Source organism: Tupaia chinensis, unplaced genomic scaffold, assembly GCF_000334495.1.
Source record: "Tupaia chinensis unplaced genomic scaffold, TupChi_1.0 Scaffold000477_1, whole genome shotgun sequence".
NCBI lineage: Eukaryota > Metazoa > Chordata > Mammalia > Scandentia > Tupaiidae > Tupaia > Tupaia belangeri.
Window position 1 is genome coordinate 507,335 of NW_006159986.1, and position 10,223 is coordinate 517,557.

General features: G+C 55.7%; 1 protein-coding gene across 1 annotated transcript in view; it reads right to left on the minus strand.

Moving 5' to 3' along the window:
• STAC2 (SH3 and cysteine rich domain 2) overlaps positions 1-5,912 on the minus strand; it is a gene marked incomplete in the record, with an annotated part of 15,670 nt that extends 9,758 nt beyond the window's left edge. The window contains 1 exon segment of the mRNA XM_014590716.1: positions 5,448-5,912. Within this exon segment, the coding sequence (XP_014446202.1) occupies positions 5,448-5,537 (90 nt within the window).
• Between the last annotated feature and the right edge of the window lie 4,311 nt (positions 5,913-10,223).

A 10,223-nucleotide genomic window follows, 5' to 3' on the forward strand; every position in this document is an offset into this window, starting at 1 on the left:
TTTGTTTTTTTTGCCATAGGGCGCATGCCCTCACCAGAGAAGAAAAATACAGAGTGAGACAGAGAAAGCGAGAAATCACTATGCCCAAGGGGGATGGTCATGCCACAATCCCTTCTCCTCCATTCTCCTCTTGGAATTTTAAGCATGCACACATACATGCACCCAGCATTACTTTCAAGCCACCAGGTCCGGGGCCTGAATTGTAGTCAACCATGTGGGAGTCCAGTACCTTAACCACTATGCCACCTGCTGGCCTGGGAAGCAGCCTTTGCTGCAGAATTCTACTGAATGGGATGCTCCCTCCTCTGGTGCCACTGTGCCGGCATCCACCTCCATTATATTGGGTCTGGAAAGTCATGACTCATTTTTACATAGAAAAATATGTCACGGCTGGATGAGCAGTTGGCAAAATGGCAATGTTGCTGGACTCCCATGTAGTCCACCATGGTTCGAGTCCTGGAGCCAGTGGCTTAAACTCACGCCAGGCATGTGTGCGTGCGTGTCCAAGATTCCAAGAGGAGAATGGAGGAGAAGGGATTGCAGAGTGGAGCGTGGCCATTCCCCCTGGGGGGCGATTTCCTACTTTCTGTCTCTGTCTCTCTCTGTCTTTCTGGCGAGTGCATGCGCCCTATAGCAAAAACCTCTCAAAAAAAATGTCATGGGGGCTAGCAGGTGGCATGGTGGTTAAGGACGCTGGATTCCCACATGGTCAACCACAGTTCGAGTCCCGGACCTGGTGGCTTGCTTTCTCACTCCCCAGCCACCGCTGCCCACCAGCTCTATCCCTCTCTGGTCAAATTAAAAATAAATAAAGTTAAATAAAATAATTCTTAAAAAAAAAAAAGAAAAATACGTCATGACTTTCCCAACCACCTAATAGCTCCAGTCAGGTTATTGCTGTTGATTTCTCTCTGACCTAAAAGATTGTCTCAACACATAGTAGGTGCACAGTCAATGCACCTCAGCTGAAATAATGATGTGCAAGTGGCTAGAACCCTAAATGGATCCCAAGTTCTGGAGCACAGGGTGGATTCTGCAGTGAGGCCAGAATTCTTTCCACTGTACCCCCCAATATCCTCATTGGGTCCACCCAGAGAGCGAGCCCTGGAAACTTCTCTACCCAGAACTTTGTCCTTTTCCCCTTCTGTTGATAGCCACCTTTCCTCTGCCCACTCCTTTCCACCAGCGATAGAAAAGGGGGCCATGGGCTTGGCTCCAGGAAGGGAGACTTGGCTGGGATTCCCAGCTGGCAAGCTGGGCAGCCCGTGTGCCATGGCTGTCTGCCTGGCAACTGTGCCAAAGGGATGGAAGTGGTGGCCCCTCTGGCCTCCAGGAGGCCAGCAGGCAGCAAGACGGAGAGAGAAACAGAGAGGGGGATGTTTGGGCACAAAGCTAGCCTTGGTGTGCCAGCCGGGAGGCCAGAGCCCTGTGGTGTCTGCCAGGCTGAATGGCTCGGCTCTTTCCAAACCCAGCTTCCTGGACAGCAGCACTAAGGGCTCCTTTGTGTGTCTCTGAGAAGGGCCAGGGGCCCCAGATGCCTGAGTGCTGGAGCAGAGGCAGGGCCACGGAGACAATTAATTAGAATGTAAACACCAGCCCAGGGCAGGCTGTGGCCATCCAGAGCTGAACATGGAGGCAGGTGAACCACATACTGTTCTGCTCAGCGGCCTCAGACAGAGAGCACGTGGGGTTCCGGGGGGGAGCAAAGTTACCCTCGCAGTCTGAAGCCAACTCACTTCCTATCTCTGAGCCTCAGTTTCCCCATACTCGAAGGGGGAAGTGAGAATACATACTCCCTAAGCAAGACAAGGTTCTTGGTCCAAAACAAACTAACAAGCCAGAGACTTGCATCCGCAAGGCCCTGCCATGTCAGTGTGTTGGAACTGGGCTAGCACTTCATGGGCAGCGTCATGTTCATCCTGACCCCACCCTCTGAGGTGACGATAACTACTGTCCCACTTTCCAGTGGGTCCCCAGCTGTAAGTAGCACAAACAGAACTTGAACCGGTGGCTCTGGCTGCCGAGCCCTAATGGCCCGCAGCCTCCTGCTGCTCTGAGCCCTGCCCTGGCCGCTCGGCTGTGCCACGGGCTTGTCCGCCAGGCCAGTCATGGAACTAGGGTTAGAAGGATTGGAAAGCCTGGTGGGCCAGGGCAAGCTCCCACCTCGTCTCCCTGCAACGCCCTGGTCACCTCTCCTCTGAATGGCCGGCTGACGCTGCTGGTCCCCTCTTGCAGTGGGAAGCACACCCTCTCCTGGGACAGTCGTCCCATCTTTGGGTAGCTGCAGTCACTTGGAAGGACTTCCCTATACAGAGCTGAAACCTGCCTCCTCTCAGCCCTTCTTCCATGCTTGGCTCTAGAAGGAGGACTCTCTCTCCTGCATCAGATGAAGACATCAGCCGTGCCCCCGCCTCCCGAGGCCGTTAGTTCCATAGTAATCCTCACAGGATAAGATCCCAGGTCTCTCTTCTTTCCAACCTATGCCTTTCCCTCTGGTCTTGTTGCCAAGAGCCACCACTGCAGGGTACCAGATGCCCCTGGAACAGAATGTTCCCAGCACTGGGGCAGCCCCAACTCCACCCACTGACTCCCTGGCTGTAGGCCCCAGATCCCAAGGGAGTGGAAAAGCGGGAAAGAATGACATGCCACCTGGGGTAGCTGTGGCCACAGGGCAGAATAGGGACCTCTGCCAAATGGCTTGATGCCTGCCCACTCCAGAGACACCTGGCTTGGCTCCCCAAACCTCATCTGGCTCAGCCCGGCCAGGTATTCCCATGCCTGGAGAGGCCCTTTCCCCATCTCCCCACCAGCTATCTTTCTGGTGCCCGGCTGCCCTGGGGCCCATTCCTGGGCATGGGGCAAAGCTGCCATGTTCCCTGGCACACTGCTCTGTCTGGATCCTCTTCTCTCCCAGCGCGCCTGGAGCTTGTGGGACTTGGAGTCTGGACACCAGGCCTGTTCTTCTGAACCCCTCCAGAGGCAGGGCCCGGCCTGCCCCTTTCCTCCCACCTCCCCACACCCTGGGCGGCCCCTTCTCTCCTTAGTTCCCCAGAGCATCCCCTAAAAGGGCAGCAGGCAGCTGGCAGTGGGTGGTGACGGACACAGCACAAACTGACTCAGATGGCGAAGCTGGCATGGCAAGGTCCTCCCAGGGATGACACCAATGGGGTGATGGACAGGCCCTCTGTGGCAGGATAGGGTAGGGACCCAGAGAGGAGGGAGACCCCTTAAGAGGGTTGCTGAGTAGTTTGGGTGCAGGGCTGACAGGAAATGCCCAGGGAGCACCAAACATTCATAAATACGCCTGGGATATTGGCCTCACTGGCCAATGGGCATCAACCCCTCTTCTGCCTCACACTGAGCTGGGTGGGTAGCAACTGACTCCCTCTTTCCATGCCCCTCCCAGCTTGGGGACACAAATCCTTCAGACCAGGCTGAGGTAGGGGCATGGAAGGAGACCGGCGAGGACCCTAACTTCTTTCTCTGCCCACCGTTTGCCCTGCCCAATCCCCTGACCCGACCTACAGCCCAGCCTGGACTTTATTGCTGAGTTCTTCAGAGGGGTGCGGCTAGGGGAGGGGGCCAAGGACTCCAGCTGGCCTGGCATGGGGTGTCGACATGGGAGGGTCCTTGGCTGGGAGGAGGCAGTGCAGAGCACCAGGTCTGAGCGCCCCCTGCCTGCCCAGCTGACCCAGCAGCCTGCCGACTGCTGAGGCAGCAGTGCCACAGCTCCGGCGCTCCAGAGCCCTCCTGAGAGGGCCGAGGGTGCAGGCCTTGGTGGGAAGCAGGACACGGCCACGTGGCTGCTGGGAAGTAAGCTGGAGCTCCGCAGTCTGCCCAGGGTGACTGGAGGGCAACCGCGGTCACTGGGACTCGGGTGGGCTCAGCTCCTGGGACCCTCTGTGTGACAGAAGGTGTCATAAATATTCCAAGCAAAATTCTCCCACCCCATCCCTTCCCTAGGAGAGATGTGGCTCCCTCAGGGGGGAGTTACTTCTGGACTGAGAGGCTGGAGCCTCTTTTCCAGAAGGGGCAAGAGAAGGTCAAATGTGCATCTGAAGACCAGCTGAGTCCCCTGGTCCAGGGATTAGGAGCTACCTGGGGTGCCTGAGCCAGTTTTCGCCCTGGCCCTGCTCCTCTCCCTCCCACTTCCTTGATGACCTTGACCTTGAGTTAACCTCCCATCCCAGTGGTGGTCAAGATGGAATGAGGAGGGGGGAGAGGGGGACCGATACAGAGGAGCTAGTGGTACCAGCGAGCCCCAGACCCAGCCACTTCTCATCCTAGCGCCCCCTTCTCTGGGTAACAGGAGCAGGCTGGGAACAGAATACCGAGGTGGAACGGAGGGAAGGAAGTCTTAGCCTCAAGTCTGGGGAGGGGGCAGGGAGCAGCCAGGGCACAGCCTTTTCTCCCCTTCCCCAGGCTGGCTCAGGTTGCTTCCTGCAGAACTTCTTGCGGGTCAGCCAGAGCACCTAGAACTTGGGGAGAGAGCAGACAGATTGGGGGAGGGGGGCGTTGACTGAGTGCGAGGGCCTCCCCCCACCGGTTCCAGTGCTTGGAGTCTGAGCTCCGCCCGCCTTCACTGGGGGATAATTTATTCATTGTGACTCCCGCAGGAGTCACAATCATACATAATTAGGGTTAATTATGACATTCATTAATTACGATGACTTCTCTTTTCGCTTCTGCCCCCCCGCATCCCCTCGTCCTGCTCATGGGGTGGGGGGTGGGGCTGCCGGTCTTTCTGCTCAGGCGCCGCAACAACAGCCCCTCGGTCCCCGCCCGCGACGGTCGGCCCGCGCTGCCGCAGCCCCCAGCGCGGACTCGGAAGCTGCGCACCCCCGGCCTCGGCCTCACGTCCCCGAGCCCTCCCGGATTGGGAGGGGGGAATCGGGACTGCAGTGGGTCAGAGACACCCCGAGACTTAGAGATAAACACATAGAGACTCCGGCAGAAACGGGAAGGCACGCACGCAGAGACACCAAGATAGAGACAGGTTATAGAGACGTTTTCACAGAGACACAGGCAAAGAGAGGGACCGGCTGAGCTAGAAAGACCCGGCGGCCACCGGAGGGGGTGCGCCTCGCACGCACACACGGGCGTGCACACCGGCCCACACCCGCTACACATCGCTACACACTCCCTCCACCTTCGCTGCGCCGATTCCCTCCAACAAAGCCGAGTTACAACCTCCCTGGAGGGTCGCGATGGCGCGTCCGCTCCTGGCGCGAACGCGCGGCGTACGTGTGATTGGGAGGCTCGTGGTGGTCCCTCGTCGCCAACCCACTCCTCCCCGTGGGTCGTGGCGCGCAGCCTTAGGAATCACACGGGCCTCGCTGCCATGACCCCGGAACGCCCGAACCCACAGTGGCGGCCGCACCTGAAGCAGGGAGCCCCGGCCGGGGGGCGCACCCGGCGGGGGCCAGGTCTCGTGCCCCCAGAGTTACCTTGGTTTCCTGGAGGGTGGAGACGGTCCCCGGCGGGGTACGGGTGGCCGCGTCATCCGGTTCGTTTTCCTTCTCGCTCATTTCGGTCATGGTTGGGGGAGAGGAGAAGAGAGGGCGCCAAGATCCGACGGCAAGCCGGCTGGGCGCAGGGTGTGGGTCTCTCTCGGACCCTGAAGCCCTTCTCCGGAGAATGCCTCCCAAAGAACCCCAGGAGGAACCTTCCTTCCCTGGCAAAGCAGCCCCCTCCCCCCGGGCGCGGGCGGAGAAAGTTCCGGGCTGGCCGGGGAAGGGGAGGCAATTGCACCGGGCTGCGAGAGCGGGACGACCCCAGGCGTGAAGACCGAGGGTCTGCAGAGGATGCTGCCTGGAGCGAGGGGAGGAGGGAAGTCGGGACGCCGGGATGAGCCGAGGGAGGGAGCGGCAAGGCTGTCTGTGTCCGGCCGGCTCCGCCGTCCTCTGCGCCCGCCCCCCATCCCTCCTCCGCCCAGTCCTCGCCTCCCAACTTTGATTTAGGAGGTCGCCTGGTCCCTCCCCCTTCCCTCCGCCGTTCCCCCGCGCCGCTATGCAAATCAGGTCCTCAGCTATTGGCTGTCGCGGTGGCCAGGAGGGCTAGCTGGGCGGAGCCTTGGGGGGCTCGACAAGGTGGGGAGGGGCTTGGAGGGTAAAGAAGCCGAAGGGACAGTTTCACACTTAAACCCGGGATGGAGAGCGCTAGGTTGGGGGAAAGCGAGGCAGATCACGGTAGGGTCCGGATGGGGTTGCGGGAAACAGAAAAAGGTTGGAACTGCAGCAGGATAGCTGAGGGCGAGACCGAAGTTAGGACTTCCTGATGGTGAAGATTGGAAGATGCCAGATGAAGAATGTGGACCAGTCCGCCTCATTAACCGACTTCCTCTCTGCGCCAAGAAGCTCTCTCCAGATATACACACCCCTGGAATATAGTGCGGGGGTTTCCTGAAGAAGGAGACAACTTACCGTGTCAAAGGCCAAGCTAGACAATGCGTCCTATCTTGGACGAAAAGCAGGACACCTGTGTTCCTTTCCAGTCTTGGCATCTGGACTTCAGCAGGGAAAGGGCCTCAGTCCTCACATCTTAAGTCCCCAAGCCTCTGGAAGACACATCCCCAGCCCTAAAGATTTACCACAGTTGGAGTTAGATCAGGGACCAGGTAGATGGATGGGGTGGGGGGATTCTCACCCTCCAAAGTGTCCTCTCTCCACTGTGGTCTAGAGATACCTCTTCTAATGTATGCTGATTACTCCCGGGACCCACTTCCCAGAGAGTGCTCCTCCCTCACCTCCAGCCCCCTCTCTATCTGCTGCTTTAAAACAATTTTTTTTTATTCAACTTTATGCATTTTTAAAATTTTATTTCAATTTGACTTGAGAGAGACAGAGAGAGAGTGAGAGAGAGGGCAAGTGAGAAAGCCAGCTGTCAGGTCCGGGACTCGAACTATGGTCAGCCATGTGGGAGTCCAGCACCATGCCACCTGCCGGCCCCTCTATCTGCTTCTATCTCTGAACAACAGGCCCAGCTTCAACTCTTGGCCTGTCCAAGGAAGGAGAGATAGGCGTGTCTGAGAGAACCCCTTCCTGGGTGTGGGGGGAGAGACTTCTGGGTTTAAGGCTTCCTTCTCCTCCACTGTGGGTGGTAAGATGGGGAAGTGCTGCCAGGGCTTCCTGGGGTCATGAAGGGGGTCCTGCCTTTATGCTAGCCCTAGAGGGCAGGGACTGAACACCCTCTGTACCCCACGCACATAGCCATTCACCCGGTCTCTGTCCTCCCAGGGATGAGCTCACCATTGGAGCACCGCTCAGGTTACTGTGTCCAAGAATAGAGATTTATTTGCCAGTGGCAGAAGTAGGACAAGGGCAGACGTGAGGGTTTGTGGCTATGGGGGTTCGGTCCCCTCCCCCTCCAGGTCCACCCGCTGTAGCTGCAGACTCCCTCAGACCCTTAGCTTTCCTGAAAGGAGCTGGGATGGAGCCTGAACTCAGCCCTCAAACCGGTACCCCAAGGTCCCATGCACTGCCTGCCTTCTCCCCTCTGAGGACAGTCCTTCTCCTGTCCAGGCCAGCCTAACTTCTCATCCCCGGGTTTGGGGATCCTTAGGGTCTAAGACCTGTATAGTCACTAACTGCGTGATCTTAGGTCACTAAATACTTCAGAGCCTTGATTTGCTGGTCTGCAAAGTGGCGATGATGTCTACACCGCTGTTGGAGCAGATGAGGCAGTGCGGGAGGCAAGGAAAGCGCATTTTCCCTTCTCTCTCCTGTCTTCTGGGAGAGTCGTCCCTTACCATTGCTTTCTCTGAGGCAGAGAGAAGAAAAGAGCTTCCTCCTCTCACTTTCCTTGGCCATTTGGACCTGGTATTCCATGGGGACACCAAACCCAGAAGCAGCAGTTATCCATGGACACAGCGATCCTGACTTGACGTGGGGACAAATTCCCAAGGGAATCTGGTGCTGGTGACCAGAGAAAGACAGGAAAGTGGGTGGACCCTGTGGCCCATCTGCTGTGGGCATCAGAAGCTTGAAGTAGGGTGAATGTGGAGGAGGTAGGGGACTGGATCCCGTGACCTCTGGATGTCCTTTCTGGCCTGCAGCCTCTGTGTTTCCAAGCGGTCTTTCATGAACTCAGTCTGAGTCATTGCTCTCAGAGCTGACAATCCCCGCTGCAGTGGCTCAGAGACCAGGCAGAGCCGCCAGGCCAGCTTCTCCAGGGGATGGAGGAAGGAACATTAGTCCGTCTCAGATCTGGGGGTCAGAAAGGAGGGGTGGGCACGACGACGGAGGGTACTACAGCAGGGTAAACGGGGTCACCCCCTAGAAGGGCTTCCTCGGCAGTGGTAATCAGGGCCAGCCAGCGGTGTGATGGTTAATGCCACTGGATCTCTCCTGGTTGACTGTGTGGTTAGAGTCCTGGACCCAGTGGCTTACAAACACTCCAGAGGCAGGCCAGCAGGTGATGTGATAGTTAAGGCGCTGGACTCCTCCATGGCTGACCGTGGTTCAAGTCCCAGAACTGGTGACTTGAGACTCATACTGGGCACATGCATGTACGTATCCAAAGTTCCAAGAGGAGAATGGAGGAGAAGGGATTACGGCATGGCCATCCCTCCCAGGAGGTGATTTCTCGCTTTCTGTCTCTGTCTCTCCAGTGAGCGCACGCGCACTATAGCAAAAATCTCTCAAAACAAAAGAAAAGAAAACATGCCGAATGCATGTGCATACATGCACAAAATCCTGAGGAGAATGAAGAAGGGATTGCAGTGTGGCCATCCCCGCTTCCGCTGGAGTGCACTCACCCTGTAGCAAAACTGAAAGAAGGAGAAAAAGAAAGAGAGAGGAAAGAAAGAGAAAGAAGGAGAAAAAAGAGAAAGAAAAGGAAGGAAACAGCCCAGTTCCCATCCTTGTTCTGCCCATTTCTTCCTGTTCTGTGACCTTGGGCAGGGAACTATCCATCTCTGGAGGGACTTTGGGTTCTTTCCTTTTAGATTGGCAGAATTGGATTAGGTTAGGCTAGAATGAAGAGTTGGATTAAAATGGGAGGAATCGTGATCTATCTCTTAGTGTTCTTTTGAGGATTAAATGAGTTAATATATGTAAAGAGCTGGACAGAGTAAGTGCACAGTAAATGGATGTCATTGTTCTTTGGGATTCTTTCCTTACTTCTCTCATAAGCAAGAGAGATGGAGACAGCACCTCAACAGGGTCTTTATTTATTTATTTTTTTAAAGAATTATTTCATTATTGGGACCAGCAGTTAGCATAATGGTTATGTTGCTGAACTCTCATGTAGTCGACTGCAGTTCGAGTCCTGGACCCAGTAGCTTAAACTCACGCCAGGCACATGTGCGTGCATGCCTGAGAAGGGATTACGGTGTGGCCATCCTCTCTGGGGGGGTGACTTCTCACTTTCTGTCTCTCTGTCTCTCTCTGTCTTTCTGGCGAGTGCACACACCCTATAGCAAAAACCTCTCAAAAAAATAATTATTTCATTATTATTATTATTTTTCAATTTTGACCAGAGAGAAACGCGCACACACACACACACACACACACACACACACACAGAGAGAGAGAGAGAGAGAGCGAGAGAGCAAGCTGTCAGGTCCAGGACTTGAAACCATGGTCAGCCATGTGGGAATCCAGCGTCCTTAACCACTATGCCGCCTGCTGGCCCCTTAGAGGATGTTAATACCAAGAACTACCCCACTTGAGCCAGCCTCAGATTACAGGCACACCCCGCCACCCACTATATTCAGGAAGGTCTCTAGACTTGAACCAGGAATCTCCCCTGGTGGGATTGCCTCATAGAGCTCTCAATTTTATTGCTGCACCACCATTCTTGATGAATCTTTTATTTTTTTTAGTTTTTTTTTTAATTTTTTTTCCTATAGGGCATGTGTGCTCAACACAGAGAGACAAACAGAAGGTGAGAAATCACACTCCATGCTGCAGTCCCTTCTCCTCCATTCTCCTCTCAGAATTTTGGGCACACATGCACATGTGCCTGGTGTGAGTTTCAAGCCGCTAGGTCTAGGACTTGAACCACAGTGGGCCACATGGGAGTTCGGTATCTGTTTTTTTTTTTTTTTTTTTTTTTTGCTATAGGGCACATGCACTTGCCAGAGAGATAGAGAGAGACAGAAAGCGAGAAATCAGCCCCAGGGGAGATGGCCATGCCACAATTCCTTCTTTATTCTCCTCTCGGGATCTTGGGCATGGAAGCACACACACCCTATGTGAGTTTAAGCCACTGGGTCCAGGACT